This window comes from Haliotis asinina, chromosome 10 (assembly GCF_037392515.1).
Source record: "Haliotis asinina isolate JCU_RB_2024 chromosome 10, JCU_Hal_asi_v2, whole genome shotgun sequence".
Lineage (NCBI taxonomy): Eukaryota > Metazoa > Mollusca > Gastropoda > Lepetellida > Haliotidae > Haliotis > Haliotis asinina.
This window is the reverse complement of record NC_090289.1, coordinates 3,015,200-3,032,417: the sequence shown is the minus strand read 5'-3', so window position 1 is coordinate 3,032,417 and position 17,218 is coordinate 3,015,200. Positions and strand designations below refer to the sequence as shown.

The 17,218-nt window shown below is 39.5% G+C and overlaps 1 protein-coding gene across 3 annotated transcripts in view; it reads left to right on the top strand.

Annotated features, from left to right (window-relative positions):
- The window catches only part of LOC137298313 (thrombospondin type-1 domain-containing protein 7A-like), a 320,745-nt gene that overhangs the window by 142,185 nt on the left and 161,342 nt on the right, over positions 1–17,218 (top strand). For all 3 annotated transcript variants that reach the window (XM_067830517.1, XM_067830516.1, XM_067830515.1), the window contains exon 4: positions 15,245–15,422. In XM_067830517.1, coding sequence (XP_067686618.1) covers positions 15,314–15,422 — 109 coding nt within the window. In that variant the 5' untranslated portion in view covers positions 15,245–15,313. The remainder of the gene's footprint in view (positions 1–15,244; positions 15,423–17,218) is intronic.

The following is a 17,218-nucleotide window of genomic DNA, read 5'->3' as shown; positions in this document are numbered from 1 at the left end:
TTATTTCACTTGGGGTATATTTAGCACATTAGTTTTGAATAGCTGAAAATAATGGCAACAAAATACTTTGTATAGTGATGAAACATCTGTATAGAAAGTGGACTTCTTTGTACGATATAGACCCTCATGAGCATCAGATGTTTATGAAACGTCAGCAAATACTGATGGTACCAGATGGTTGGAAAAAGGTGTAAGTATGAATCAAAAATATATTAATTTCATCTATTTTATTAACTCGGACTTGGACCAGAGCCAGCCAGTGCTGGTAACCTTTTCATCCACAGAACACAACTTTCCCTTGGCATCAATTTTAGAAGATTTTGTTTCTATGAAGAGGCAATATATCATCTAAGCTTTCACGAAAGAAAGCAATTTTGCTAGTCTTGGGATCTGAACTAGTGACTAATTACCAGACTAAAGGCAGTATTTCATTTGAGTGTTGAAGAAATAATTTCAAGATCCAAAATTACAAACAGAAAATACTTCTTGGAGCCAGTGTTTGTATCTTTATTGGTGTACATAGAAATGTTAAGTAATTCCAAGTGATCTATCAAATGCAAGGCTTGTTGATCTGACTGATGCAAGTTATCTATGGTTGGGTTAAGGTGAGTCTAGAGTTGTTGAACTTGTAACGTGATGCACAAAGATAAGGTGGAGTCTTGTTTACATGTGGAATAATTTAATCAGACTTGTTTATCAATGCTTGTCCAGAAGCAGCAAAAGGTGTATTTGGGATGAAGCACCAGTGGTCTTTCTGTGCAGGAGCCTCCTGATGATGATGTGGAATGTGTAGTTGAATCTCTGTAAGATTATGTAATACTGTTCTTGTACAGTAATCTAATGCCTGTCTGGGATGTCAAGCTTCAAAAGTCATACAGAAACACCATGCTTATATACACCTGGAAATTAATCAAGCAACACCCCAATTTTTTCTATAGGAGCAACTTTGAAGTGTTCTGACAATCAAAATATGCCGGGTTGATATAGTTTGACACTTTTTTATTCAACAGACGATCTCTGACAAACAACTTAAAGGGAAAAAGTATCAAGACTTTGCTTTATTGCAACGAAATCCAAATTGTTAAAACTGTCTTAAATTCATGAAAAAATGGACACAATTTACTATTCATCCACAGACGTTGTTGTCAGGTGTATTAACACAAATGTCACATGGAAAGAAAGAACAGTCATCTGAGAGTCTGCACACCGACTTTCATCAATATCTAGTGTGTCCTCCCTGCGCACGCACCACCGATTCCAGACGCCTCCTCATTCCTTGGATGAGTCTCCGGATCTGATTCTGGGGGATCCTGTTCCACTCCTCATGCAGGGCAGCCGTCAATTCGTTGAGATTATGGACTGGTGGGTCTCTCTGCCTCACACGACGGCCAATAAAGTCCCACAAATGTTCAATGGGGTTGAGGTCAGGGCTCATGGCAGGCCATGGAATTCTGTCAATTGCATTTTGCCGCAAAAAATCATTTACAGCATGCGCCCTGTGAGGTCTAGCATTGTCGTCCATAAATATGGGTCTCGTTGCCAGAGGATGGTTCTCAAAATGAGGTACCACAGCCCTGTCAAGAACCTCCTGTTGGTAACGAACACCGTTAAGGTTGCCACGGATGGTAATGATATCCAACTTGCAGTTCATGGAAATGCACCCCCATACCATAACGGAACCTCCCCCAAAGGCCACAGTCTCCTGGATGTTCCGTGGAGCCATTGCTGTGTTCCTCTGCCTCCAGACCCGAGTACGACCGTCCACCATGTGCAGCAAGAACCGGCTCTCATCTGAGAAATGGACCTTCCTCCAAGAGGCAATGTTCCAGTGCAAACGGTCATTACACCAGGCCAGTCGGGCTGCCTTATGGGCTGGAGACAGTCTGGGTCGCTTGATTGGCCTCCTTGCCCGGTATCCTGCAGCTTTCAGACGATTCCGAACAGTCCTGTTCGAGATGGGTCTCCCTGGAAGCCACTCCTGTCTCAACCGAGAGCTCGAGTCGAAGGACCTGCGCCGTACAAGTCTCAGTAAAGCTCTGTCCTCCCGGACTGTGGTCTTCCTGGGTCTTCCTGGTCTAGGCAGGTCTTTAACTTCATTAGTGGCCCGGTATTTTTTCAAAAGTTTTGAAATTATGGAATGATGTCGTCCGATTTGAGTCCCGATTTGTCTTAGAGACATACCAGCATTCCTCATGCCGATTATTTGCCAACGAGTGGCCTCTGATAATTTCCTACGTGCCATGACATTGAAATGAATGAAAAACCGAATGCAATCGACAACCTGCGCTTGTAAACACCCCAGGGAAAAAGTGCATTTTTCGAAAGTTGAGGTTAAAGCAATGCACGTGCGCTGTGCAAGCTTCACGCGCGTCATATCAACCCATGAAAAGCTCATGCTGTATGTCAATACATCAAAATTGAATAATCAATCATCAAAATTACTTCGTTAAACTTTGTTAAGTTTTTATGTGTCTTTGAATTTGGTGTTGCTTAATTAATTTCCATATGTATAGATATTAGGGGTGGGCAATAATACAGGTTTATTGGTATGTTGCAATTCGAACATCACAATATGATATATTGCAACACACTTTTCATGAACCGGTTCACCCGATATGACCGTCAGTTTCCATGGCCATGATGGGTAATTTTTTCAAAAATACTTACGACATCTTGATTTGATAAATAAACTAAAATGTCTGACTTCGCTGAAATGCCTTTTGATGAATTCTGTACTTTATTGCAAATTCTTCAATTTGGAAACATTTTCAATTTATCTCTTGTACAATAACAGCATCTAGGCAGTGACCATTGGCATTGTTTCAAACAAAGGAAACAATAATATAATTACCTTAAACCATGTGTTTCACATTCACAATATATTGCAGTATGCCAACACACACCACAATTTATTACAATGGGAAAATTTTGGCAAAACCCAACCCTAGCTGATATCCTCAAAACTGATTTATAGGTGTGTTAAAAAGTGGACAGAAGTATCACTTTCATTTCTGTTTTCCTAATGTACCAATGATGTATGTCTACAACAAATATATAAATCTGCAACATCATTGTACAACACACTCCAGGTGAAAAACGGTAAGACATGATGTGCAGGGAATTATCTAGAGAACGTACTCATATTCCGTCAAAATTTAGTCTTTTAGGGAAATAGAGATGTGGTAAAAAGATAATTGCCTTCATGCCTGAGATAAGATAAGATATTTATTGTGTAACATTCCATGAAGGAACTGTGGCAATATTGTATAGACTACTACAACAGTGGGTACAGAGATATAGAAATATATAGACACATTTAACAAACTAATGATGTACATCATAGTAAGTTCTCAGATCATATTTAGCACAATGACATGGAAACAATACGAACAGACTATGGCAATACACAGAATATATTTAAAATTGTGAATATGATGAAGTTTTGAGAACTGTATCTGGACATCTGTGAAAGTTGTTCGTGAAAGCGTTAAGAACTGTTCATTTCTACTGAGTGGGGTAGATTCTTGATCATGTTTGAGGATTGTTTGTAGATGTGATTCTTTTTCTTTGCTGTTCTTTGTACAGGATGTTACATGGTGTTGCTCATCTTCTAAGACATTACACAGCAGAGACATTGTTCTATTGGGGCTGCAGGTTTAGTGTATCTGCCATTTTCAGTTTTGAACTTATTATTACTTACCCATTGTTTAGAGAAATGTGATCAATGGGCATTTTTTTAACAATGGAAAACATAATCCTCAAGTTTTATAGATGACTTGACCAATCGGTATGTTCTTCATTTTTTATTTGATATATTATAAGAATCACTTAATGAATGCTTGAAAATGTCTTCACATTTGCACTGGTGTTTATTCATGGTAGTTACAGTATATTTATTCATATTTACTATTTCCAAATTTTGTTTATTTTATCAACTTTTCAAAGCCAGCCTATATTGTGGCATTTACCGTGTGTGTGGCTGCTTGTACTTACCTATCAATGCTGGTTATGTAGTACTGAGATATCAAGCCACTGAGATATCAGGCTACAGATTAATGAATATCCAATCGAACTCTGAAACTATATCATACTGACGTGGTGTTGGACCACTATGAACTAAACTGACCAACCCTTGTTGTATCACTTTAATGCTGAAACCATCAGAATGACAAGTACTTCACCGCTTTTGGTGTGATGCTGTAATGCAATCAAACCACCAGCCTTCCAATCTCTAGGCAGACACACTTTCAGAATATAAAGGACACAAGAAATTACTTTATCCCTTTTTTATTTAGTTATCCTTTACTCATGGGTTAAAATGTTTAATGGACAAAACAGCCACACATTGACGCAGTGAGAAAACAGACAGTTATTATCCCTAACATGTTCCAACGTAACTTCACAAGGTCAATGCCAGAGAATAATCTGTCTTGATTATCTGATAAAACTGTTGGGAATGAAAGGCAAAACAGCTGATTATTTGAATGGATGAAATGCATTAGACTAACATGAATAACATGACTATCTAGAATAAATTGTCTTTTAAGGTATAGTCTGAAAGGAGCTGATAGAATCTTTTCAATTTCAGACCTGAAAATATTTTTCAAAGCTGTGGCATTTTAAACATCGGCTTAGGTAGACAAGAGTTGTAGTTTACATCACACCGGCATTATCCCAGCTAGTGATGTGTAGACAAGAAATGTATAGATATCTTCCTTATTGCACCAATTAGTCCTCCATTTAAAAACATCTTCAGATGATTCCACTGGCATTACGACTGTGATCATTACCTCTCCTTCCACATAAGAGGAACTGCGCCATCTGGTGGTGGACCAGCCTCCCTCTGTGTGGCAGCGGCCTGTGTAACCCAGCTAGCCAGCCCATTAATTGTTCTGTAGGGCTGTAGGAAGGCAACCTGGTGCCTCAACAACTGGGTTCTGTTTGCCTCAATATAAAGGTAGAGTAAGTCTTGTCAGCTACTCCACGCTTGTGTCACTTGTAGTCTCAGTATTGCAATATTTGTTTGTATGATGCTAAGCTCTGTTCATTTATTGCTTTCATTGGATGGTCTTAACATTTAGAAGCTGAACTTTCAAGACAAGTGGAATGGATTAACTACTTGCTTGATAGTCTCAGCACAGACACAGAGATGAGCAAAATACATTTTTATTTCAATTCCCACTGATTGATGTAAAGGCATTGCTTTTGCTATTCATATTACACAGAATTTGTAACTGTTCTGTAAGTCAAAACGTAATGAGTCTAGATGTGTTTCTACTGTTACAGATATTTCACTGCATGAGGATCTATGTCCAGGCAGATTTGGATAGTTCAGTTGCAAAAAAATATTATGTTGTAATATCATCAGCCTCTTTAAGAAACTTTTGTATCTGATGTATATGTGTAGTTTTGTCTTGGAGATATGTTGCATCTTATTGCTGATATTAAGATCTTTTTTGATTAGAAGTATTGTGAACAATACCCTATTACTGATATATTGAAACCTACAATTCTCAGTCAGGTTTATATATTACCATTCAGCAGTGATGTTTCAAGGTTTTTCTTGGATGAAGTAAATAGATCTCTGGATATAGGAACCTTTCATTAGCATGTCAGAATATTCTAGCATACTCAGAGATAGAATACCATTTGGTTTCCACTCAGCAGCCACAAAACATCAATCAAAGTGATCTGGATTTCAGATATTTTAAGTGTTAATTCAATGGGTTCAACATCAAGCAGACCCGTGAAGATCTGGGGTAGATTACGTCTTCAGCAACCCATGCTTGCCACAAAAGGCAACTGTGCTGGTTGTAAGAGGTGGCTAAAGGGAATGGATGGTCATGCTTGCTGACTTGGCTGACAGTTACAAAACATTTAGTGATTTCTGGATAATTAGTGCTAGCTCATTGGTTGATACGTCATTGGTTCCCAGTTGTGTAGATTGATGTTCATGCTGTTGATCACTGGATTGTCTGGTCCAGACTTGATTATTTATAGACTGCCGCCATATTGCTGGAATATTGTTGAGTGCAGCATGAAACTAAATTCACTCGCTCACAGAAAGTCAAACATATTTTCTTTACTGGAACATAATCAATTGCATGAAGGTGATAATTATTTTAGAAACTCATTTGCATTCTAATTTGATTTTTTGTTTCAAGATGGAAATTTGCATCTTGCAAGGTATTTTTGATTATTGAATTAACTTTCATTGCTTTTATATTCAGGTGTCATGAAAATTTATAATTTTTTGTATAACCAAAGTACCAATACTCTAATTTGCTTAACATTGATCCAACAAATGTGTGTTTTACCAAATATTCATTGTTAAGAAATAAGAACTACATTCCTACAGTGACAGTTGGATTGAACCCTCAGAGCTGGGGGTTAATGGGTCTGTTCAATACAAGGGATATTGCCTCCTAGATATTGGAACAGATTTGTCGCTTCAGGATGCAGAAAAACTTGATGCAGTACCCGTCATTGTTCACAGTGTTAATCAATGCGTCTCATTGAAGCTGAAAGTACCATCGTCTTTCTTAATCGAATTTCTTCAGCACCTCTCTCAGTGTCACACACAACATTAAGCAATGGCTCAAAAGGCATTCATACATGCCCTGATTGTTCAATTAAATATTTTTATCTGTGCCATTGATTTTTAGTTTTATTCAATTGTATTTTTTCCTAGAATCATGAAAAAATGTTCATTTCTGTTTCATTTGAAGCTGAGTATTTGAGAATGGAATTAATATTTTCAGATCAAGACATTTTGAATTAGATTCATTAAGGAGATAGTTGACAGTGGTTTTATTTTGTAATATTTATCTTCTAGATACTGACAATCATTCAGTATGCTCAAGGAGTAACAGCTGAATATCATTCAAATGACCAGATAATTTAATCACGCAGACCCGGTTCTCAGGCATTTTTTTTAACACACAGCTGCATGTTGACTGGTCAAGTTGTATGGTAGACAAGTCGTGAAGGCATTGCAGATAGATGTGCTGAGTTCCGCTCCCTTAGATTTGGTAGCTTAGTGGTTAAAGTGTTCACTCATCATGCCGGAGGCTTGGGTTCAATTTTCCACATTAATACAATGTGTGAAGCACATTTCCTACCAGGTATCACCTGTCATGATTTTTCTGGAATATTACTAAAAGCAGCATAAAACTAGCCTTCCTTTCCATAGTCAAGTCAAGGCCAGGGTTTAAATCCTGATGTCCTGGTTTGTTTGCACCATGCCAGTATTTGTGGGTTTCATTGACATGGTAGATATGTCACCCTACAGCGCTTCACGCTCTTCACCGTCGTGAATCTGATCAACTGTGATATACATGGAATACTGCTCAAATCAGTGTTAAACTAACTTTGTTGGGTTTCATCAATGCCATCAGACATATCTGAGCGTGATGAGCAGATAGTGCTTGCATCACAATCCTGTGATTTGTTATGTAGCCCACAGAAAGTCTGACCAACCATGTGAATCAGCTCTGCTTTTTATAGTTTTATGATACTGGCAACTTGACATTGGAAGAAAGCCGAAAGTGCAAACCCAACATTGGATTGATGGGTGGAGTATTATCCCAACACTATGGGAAGCTTTCATAGTTCCATGATTACATGAGCCACACACGATTACCTACAGAGCACCATAATATTCCTGGAAATCAGGTGCAGTGGCAAAATGAAGAATCATTGAATTCTGGGCTACATATTTAATGTAATACAACTGGACAGATTACAGGGACAGTGTACATCATTACCAGTACATGTATATTTTTTCCGAATAGATTATCTCCCTTGACTGGATAGTGCAAGGATGAAAGTTGACCTATCAGCTATGTCCTATTTCACTTATCTGGCACTGTTTGTGTACATCAGACACAACTAGGAACATAACGCCAAAACAATGTGTTATCTAAATTGTTGTAGTCTGATGTGCTGCTGACATGAGGAAGAGGGGATGATGTAGCCGATAGCCCAAACCCCTGCAGCAGCTGAACCATGAGAAACAATTTATTTTTTCTTCCCTTTACCCTTGAGATGTGTGATGAAGTTTGACTTGCTGCATAGTCTGTGTTTGCCCCTGAGAATACTTCCTGTTTTAACTCTGTCGCAGAGATTGAATAGACAACATTGCATTTCATTTATTTCACTTTGTGTCTGAGGCATTCCTTTTTTTGTGGTTTAATAATGTGGTATTTTTGCACAGTCAGTGCTGGCATGTCTTATCTGATGATTTGTCTATTGAGTGGGTGGTAATCTCAGAACCAACATCAAGTTGTGTTTTAGGGCTTACCTATAGTTAAAAGCTACTTATTGTAGTTGTCGTTATTGAAGGTACAACAGTGGTTAAAATGGGCCACTTTTAAATGTTTTTCAGCTGTTAGGGTTGCTCTACAACTTGATCTGACATCAAATTGTTCAAACAGAATACTGTTTTAAACCCAGCTCACTCAAAAGTTTCAACAGGAGCTTAGGTTTTGATGTCCTCCCTGGTGAAGTGGGTTTACAGTGGTTGGATCCAAAAGTATCGCGGTAGCAGACATGACACAGTGGCAGTGGCTGGTGTCTCATCTGGTAGATGGCCATAATGGTGAAAACACAGTGGCTCAGAGTCAGTATACTGTGCTGAGGCCATGTTAACAATGGTGACTCAATATGCTACCATAATGTTATAGCTAATCGGCAACCTAGATCTTCACCTTAATGGAGTGAACATGACACTTTAATGAATACCATGAGAGTATAACAGAACTGATAAAACCAGGGTGTAGATGTCTCAGCAGTTCTTTCAGGACAATGCACATTATCAAATATGTTTCCGATTTACCTACATTACATTCGGAGGTATGTACAACATCATCTGCAGTCCAAGCTTAAGTTTATTCCTGCGGCTTATTTGTGTGTCAGAACCACATGGTGGAGAGTGTTACAGCAGGTATGTGAACCAGAGTGACAACAAGCACCTACAGCATGTTTGTGTGTCAGAACCACATGGTGGAGAGTGTTACAGCAGGTATGTCAACCAGAGTGACAACAAGCACCTACAGCATGTTTGTGTGTCAGAACCACATGGTGGGGAGTGTTCCATCAGGTATGTTGACCAGGGTGACAACAAGCACCTGCAACCTGTTTGTGTGTTATGCCCACATGTGGTGACAAAAAGCACCTGCAGCATGTTTGTGTGTTAGGACCACATGGCCGAAAGTGTTGCAGCAGGAATGTTGACCGTGGTGACAACAGGCACCCACAGTCATTGTGTAGGAATAAAGGGCTTGGCTCAAGTTATTTAACTGTATGTCACTTTTAGGAGGCTGGGCACTTATTAGATTAAACCTGATGCAATGTTTATGTATGTTAAAAACATGAGACACAGTAACATGAAAGAATATGCCTAAAACTGATTATGTAAATTGTAAAATATGGCAGCCTTTAAGGGAGATTGAAGCAGATCAAAAATAGACCTCCTGAGATTTGTGATTACTCTCACATATAAAGTTGCTTATAAAACTGTCTGGAACAGGATATGAGATGATTGCTCCACAACCTTATTTCATAAAAACCATCCTGTTCTCCCTCTGTGATTGCCTTAATTTGAATAATTGACGTTTACAGCAAGAAGTGGGGCACTCAGCTAATCACACGTTCGGTGAAGAATTGTAAATAGCAAGAAGAGAGCCTGATTAAATCTGCCAATTACCCAATGCAGTTTCAAATGAACATATTGTCATGCATCAGGAGGAATGGAGGGAGGGAGGCTGGCAAGTCTAGGATCATCATGTGTGCTCATGCTTTTGTTACATGGACATTAAGACATCGTGAAACTTACAGGGTTTGCCCCAGGGCTGGACCTGGCTCTGTAAAGAAGGGGGAGATGAGGAGGAGTGAGTCTCACCAGGCCACACCTCCACCATCAACCACTCACCAGGCCATGCCTCCACCATCACACACTCACCAGGCCACACCTCCACCATCAACCACTCACCAGGCCGTGCCTCCACCATCACACACTCACCAGGCCACACCTCCACCATCAACCACTCACCAGGCCGTGCCTCTACCATCACACACTCACCAGGCCACACCTCCACGAACAACCACTCACCAGGTCACACCTCCACCATCAAACACTGACCTGTCCACACCTTCACCATCAAACACTCACCTGACCACATGATCACACATCACCCTCTCAACTGACAATACTGTCACTCATTGTCCATTCTTATGGCATATAATGATAGAGCCCATCCTACATCCTAGAAACGAGATATTTTATATATTTATGGATAAATGTGACCAAAAATAGATTCTTCAGTTTCATCAAATATTAAATTTATAAGAATAATGTTCTTAGTTGTGTAAATTTAACCCAACTCTCATGACGATCAAACTGATACTCGATACCATATTGCTTCCAGTCATGTTGTAAAATGGCAGAGTTTCATACACAGCAACATTTCATTATTTGTGGGAGTCTGTGACGTTGCTAAGGATTAACTTGACACAAAATGGCTGGCAGCCAAACAGAGCCATAGTTTCAATTTGAGGTAGCCACAGTGATGAGTGGACAGCCTGCGTGTTCAGTCATCTAAGGTGAATCTCTTCAGAGGTAAGACCATGGTTCTTCTCTTCTTAATTTAGATTTTGTTCAATTTTACTTCTGGTGTGGAAATAGTTTTACTGGAAGGGTTATTGAGTTAAAAATTATCGTTCACTGTTAAAAGATGCTTGAGTTTCTAACGAGACTATTTAGATAATTACTGATGAAGCCACATGTTTAAGATGGTATTTTAACTTCCTCTTTCCTGTTATTAATCTGCAATTTTCATGTGAGTAGTTCAGTAGACCCAGCTTGAGTGATACAGATAGTCCTGAAAAACTCCCGCTTTCTTTGATAAAAAAAACAGATACTTCCTGTTTTCAGTGGTAACCAATAACAGAGGCAAGAGTACCATGGAAAGAATAGCAGTGGCAGCAATTTGACATTTGACTCAGTTGAGTGTGATTAAGCCTGATGCCACAACTTCCTGATGTATGCACTGTTGTGTATTACGATTATAATGAACTGTCCAGTCATATATTATTTCTGTGACATGAAATATTGTTTTTTGGTTCACAATGTGAATTATTCAAGCTGAAGTACATGAGTGAATGAATTGAATTTTACACCACACTCAGCAATATTCTAGCTATATAGCAGTGGTCTGTAAATAATCGAGTCTGGACCAGACAAACCATTGATCAACAGCATGAGCATCGATCTGTGCAAATCTGAACCAATGAGCTAGGACTTATTGTGCAGAAATCGACAATGTTTTGTAACTGTTGCTTGGCACAAGTTATTTAACAGTCTTCCATTACTCCATTGCTTTTTCAGTGGTACCCTGCCTGCTGATGAGCAATGTGGGGATAAAACAGGGATGGTTGCATGCACGCACACACACCTGCATTTACTGTTACCACTTACATCGTGTGATGTAAACCAGTGTCTGTATCTATCTTGAAGAACATACAGTTTCCCTTTACTATATCTTTGATATTTAATAAAATCAAATCAGTGGAACCTGTTAGTGCATAACTTGTATGGAAGTTAAGAATAGGTGAAGCTGTGGTGTTTGTCTCCAGGTGCATATAGTGTACAGCCATGTTATAACCGCCTGTACATACGGGTTGCCACTGGGGGATACGACTGTATTACTCCTCCTTGCTCAATGGGAGATTTTCACTCCAGGCTGTTAACAAGCTTGTGACAGATGAGCTTGTTAACACTCCCAGTCTTATACTCAAGAGTATTTCAATGAAAAACGTATCTTGCCTCACAGAATGTTGGACATCTGAACAAAAACAGTTCTATAAATTGTTTGTCTAGCATCAGGCAACTACCAAATTCACTTCCATTATCTTCAAGCGGGTTGTCATGTTGTCTGTGTACTAGCAGGACAAGCTCTTTCAAAGCTTTCTTACTTTATTCCATCGAGAAACAGATTCAACTTGCTTCTGTAAGGAAAACATGATTTTGTAGTAACTTTTTTCTCAAAGTTTTCTTTGATAAGTCTTTGATAATAATGATGTAATTTCATCTGCAGTGCCCAAATTTCATGAAGACCTGATGCTACAATTTCATAGACACTTGTTCATAGACACTTTTTCACCATGCAGTCAGTCTTTCAAAATAGACTCTCCTTGCAGCTGAGATACCCTGTCAAATATGAAAAGGCTTTGTCACATCTATATGCGGCTTCTTCAGACTTGAATCATTCATCTACTGGAATAACTTTATGTTTAATATAGATTTTAAGTACATATGTGTTTAATAATCAGTTATTGATAATGCCAGTGTTCAAGAGAAGGTTAGCATGTCCTGAAAGTATAATGAAGAACGTTCTCCAGTGAAAAGTGCAAAATGTTCCCAGGTTAGCTCCCCAAGTGTTTATTCCATTATCTTACCCTTCAAACAAGTTTATGATCTAAGAAATGAACAAATATCAAATATAAGTTTCTTGCTTTCATTGCTTTCATTTTTATGTCTGCCATAAAATTGTCGAGGACTGTGAAGATCTGAAGACAGTTCTGAGATTTAGTTTACTCAAATGTGATTTGAACATGTTCTGCCCTACATTGGGCACAATGAAGCAACCATAAAGTGTCCTGTTCTGATGATGGTATTTTTAATATGGACTTTCTGATTTAATTTTGGATGTCTTGTTCATGTGGCCAAAGCAGTTAACCCATCAGCAAGCTGGGATGTACAGCATGACAATGCCTCCATGTCCTCTTACACTGACAATGACTCCATGCCCTACTACACTGATAGTGACTCCATGCTCTGTTACACTGATAGTGACTCCATGCCTGCTAGATGAAGTTTACCATTGTGAAAAGCATGTATACATTCATTTGCATCTGTTTAACAATCACAATGTTTCCACTATGTCTGAAAATCGAAAAAGAATCTGAATCCCTTGATGTTGCCAGGAATCCATCAGTAGTGAATGGTCCTACATGGAGCAAGGTATTTAGACATGGCTGAGCACCTTGTCTCTCATCCCAGATCTTGTCATTTTCCAACATGTCAGTGGTTGAGGGCCGTAAGTGATGTAGGTCATGTGTGTGTGAATGACAGATATGGGGCTGCATAAGGGGAAGATGTGGATTCCAACATATTGTAGTTGGTGGCTGGCCTGTCCAAGGGAGACAGCCATTGCCAGTACCTTAGTGAGTGAGGGAGTGAGTTAGGTTTTACACCACTTATAGTAATATTCCAGCAATAACTTGGCAGGAAACACCAGAAATGGGCTTCACACACTGTAACCCGTGTGGGGAACTGAACCTTCAGTACCTTAAACTACTGTACCAAACACTTTTATAGCTTTAATGCCTAAAAATACTAATAACTGAAACAGAGTGCTCATACTTCAAACAAAGACCCAGGTTCGATTCCACATAGAGATACCATGTGTGACGCCCATTTCTTGTGTCACCTGCCAATATTCCTGGAATATTGCTAAAGGTGGCTTGAAACCCTATGTGCTCATTCATACACTGAAGATGAAAAGGGAAGTGGCTGTACTTGGAGATTTCTTTGTTTTCATTTGATTCCCAGAATTATTGATGAATTCCCAAGAGAGAGCTCTGCCAGGCCTTGTTGTAGACAATATATTCCTTCCTTTTTTTCCCCGAGACATCCAGTTACTTCACTTGGGAAAGTTTTGTGAGGTAAAAAAACCCTATGAGATATTCTGGTCTATTACTTCTTTATTTCACATGTCATTCTCATAATATGCTTTGTTTCCCTGGTTGAATTTGATCAAAATTCAAAATATTTCAAACTTGATCAAGGCAGTCAAATGAGACATGTCCAGGGTCAGGATTGTTTAAGCTGTCTTAGCACTGACATTGTCGTAAGTGCCATACATTGACATCAACTTACAACTATCTTAGCTGTAAGCTTTGGAAATGTAGGAACTGGATTTTTTTTAACGGATTGTTTTTCATCGTGAATTCAAAGTGACTCAGGTGAAAAGGCAATAAACATGTCAGGTGTGTGAAGAAATAGGGTGTACACCCTCTGCATCACCCCAAGCCAGAGAGTTTGTATATGATAATATCACACTGCATCCCTGTATAGGGAGGGCTTGTCTGGGGGAACTTGTTCCAGGTACTGAAGCCTGTGCCTACACTTATAACAAGAGCTACTACATTAGGCCTTAGTTTTTTTTATATGTAATCTGACTGATTGTGTTTCATCCTACTCCAGTGATATGGACCTCTGCTTGTGCAATCAACCATGGAATTGCCTGTCCCAGACAGCTGGAATACTGTTAATTGTCGCATAAAACAACACTATCCCAGTCACTGAGGTTTACCTATGATGAAATGGTCGGTCTCTGATTCCCCAAATCTGTCTGGCATCTCTTGAACTTTGCAACATCAATGTGAACCGTAGATAGTAATGTTTGCTCGTAAACTGTTTGTGATCCATGAAATGACAACATGACTCTTGAGAGAAGGTTAATGGGTTGTGTGGAGTTTTTGTTGACATTCGTGTGATGACATGAAACGTTCATTGACATGATGAAGCAGGGATTAGTACTGGAACATCATCAACTGTTGAGTTGCTCACAGACTTTCATGTGTTCCCATTTCCTGTGTAACAAGCTTCTAATGCCAATCAAAGTTTTATTTCCTGAGAATCCACGATACATTTGTGATGATTACTAATCCCTACTTCCATGGAAGTACTTTAAGTATCTGTCTTTTGTATCTCATTAGATGGACATTAAAATAGCTTTAATCACTATTGGGTGACAAACATAAATATTTGTCTGTTAAAACTAACTGTAGTGGAGTCCGTCTCATCTGGACCCCAGCTTACTGTAAATACTTGGCAGGTATTGAGTCGCATGTAACAATCAACAGATACCTGAAAGTGCTTATTGTTGCCTGATATTATTCAGAAATGAATGAATTTTAGACATCCAGTGCTGCCTTTGGTCTCATCTTAACCACGACATATACTAAATCATTCAAATGTTACTGTGTTGAGTCTAGTCTGAGTGGTTAAAACATTGACTCATTGTTCATTCAACACTGCATTTAATCAAGAATTCTTATGAATATGGAAGTGGTTTCATGGCTTTGTTTATGACTACATTCAATTCATTCTTGTCTGTAACTGCCAGTGTGTAACTGAAACCCATAGACAGATGTGTTTAAGTTTGATGTTATTTTTCAGGTCAGCCATTGAAAGGTAGATGTGGTGCAAGTAGTATGAGTGGATACTGGATACTAAAGTAAACAGGAAATGGAATACGGGATAATCAACGGCCATTTTGGATTCTCCCTAGTGTTCTTGTTGCTGCTGTTCAGATGTAACGATGTCACGGGTCAGCGGGGACATCACTGGGCCACAGGTAGGCACACCATATATCTACCTTGCAGGCGCAGCACAAGGTGCATAGGTGGGGACATACGCAACGGCTGACAATATTCTACTGTTGCTGTCTTAGACAATATCTGGTGACTTGCAGCAGGTGACTGTATTCTACTGTTGCTGTCTTAGACAATATCTGGTGACTTGCAGCAGGTGACTGTATTCTACTGTTGCTGTCTTAGACAATATCTGGTCACTTGCAGCAGGTGACTGTATTCTACTGTTGCTGTCTTAGACAATATCTGGTGACTTGCAGCAGGTGACTGTATTCTACTGTTGCTGTCTTAGACAATATCTGGTGACTTGCAGCAGGTGACTGTATTCTACTGTTGCTTTCTTAGACAATATGTGGTGACTAGCAGCAGGTGACTGTATTCTACTGTTGCTGTCTTAGACAATATCTGGTGACTTGCAGCAGGTGACTGTATTCTACTGTTGCTGTCTTAGACAATATGTGGTGACTTGCAGCAGGTGACTGTATTCTACTGTTGCTGTCTTAGACAATATCTGGTGACTTGCAGCAGGTGACTGTATTCTACTGTTGCTGTCTTAGACAATATCTGGTGACTTGCAGCAGGTGACTTTATTCTACTGTTGATGTCTAGGTCAATATCTGGTCACTTGCAGCAGGTGACTGTATTCTACTGTTGATGTCTAGGTCAATATCTGGTCACTTGCAGCAGGTGACTGTATTCTACTGTTGATGTCTAGGTCAATATCTGGTCACTTGCAGCAAGTGACTGTATTCTACTGTTGCTGTCTTAGACAATATCTGGTGACTTGCAGCAGGTGACTGTATTCTACTGTTGATGTCTTAGACAATATCTGGTGACTTGCAGCAGGTGACTTTATTCTACTGTTGATGTCTAGGTCAATATCTGGTCACTTGCAGCAGGTTACTGTATTCTACTGTTGATGTCTAGGTCAATATCTGGTCACTTGCAGCAGGTGACTGTATTCTACTGTTGATGTCTAGGTCAATATCTGGTGACTTGCAGCAGGTGACTGTATTCTACTGTTGCTGTCTAGGTCAATATCTGGTGACTTGCAGCAGGTGACTGTATTCTACTGTTGCTGTCTTAGACAATATCTGGTGACTTGCAGCAGGTGACTTTATTCTACTGTTGATGTATAGGTCAATATCTGGTCACTTGCAGCAGGTGACTGTATTCTACTGTTGATGTCTTAGTCAATATCTGGTCACTTGCAGCAGGTGACTGTATTCTACTGTTGATGTCTAGGTCAATATCTGGTCACTTGCAGCAGGTGACTGTATTCTACTGTTGATGTCTAGGTCAATATCTGGTGACTTGCAGCAGGTGACTGTATTCTACTGTTGATGTCTAGGTCAATATCTGGTGACTTGCAGCAGGTGACTGTATTCTACTGTTGCTGTCTAGGTCAATATCTGGTGACTTGCAGCAGGTGACTGTATTCTACTGTTGATGTCTAGGTCAATATCTGGTGACTTGCAGCAGGTGACTGTATTCTACTGTTGATGTCTAGGTCAGTATCTGTTGACTAGCAGCAGGTGACTGTATTCTACTGTTGATGTATAGGTCAGTATCTGGTGACTTGCAGCAGGTGACTGTTTTCTACTGTTGATGTCTAGGTCAATATCTGGTGACTTGCAGCAGGTGACTGTATTCTACTGTTGATGTCTAGGTCAATATGTGGTCACTTGCAGCAGGTGACTGTATTCTACTGTTGACGTCTGGGGTCAATATCTGGTGACTTGCAGCAGGTGACTGTATTCTACTGTTGACGTCTGGGGTC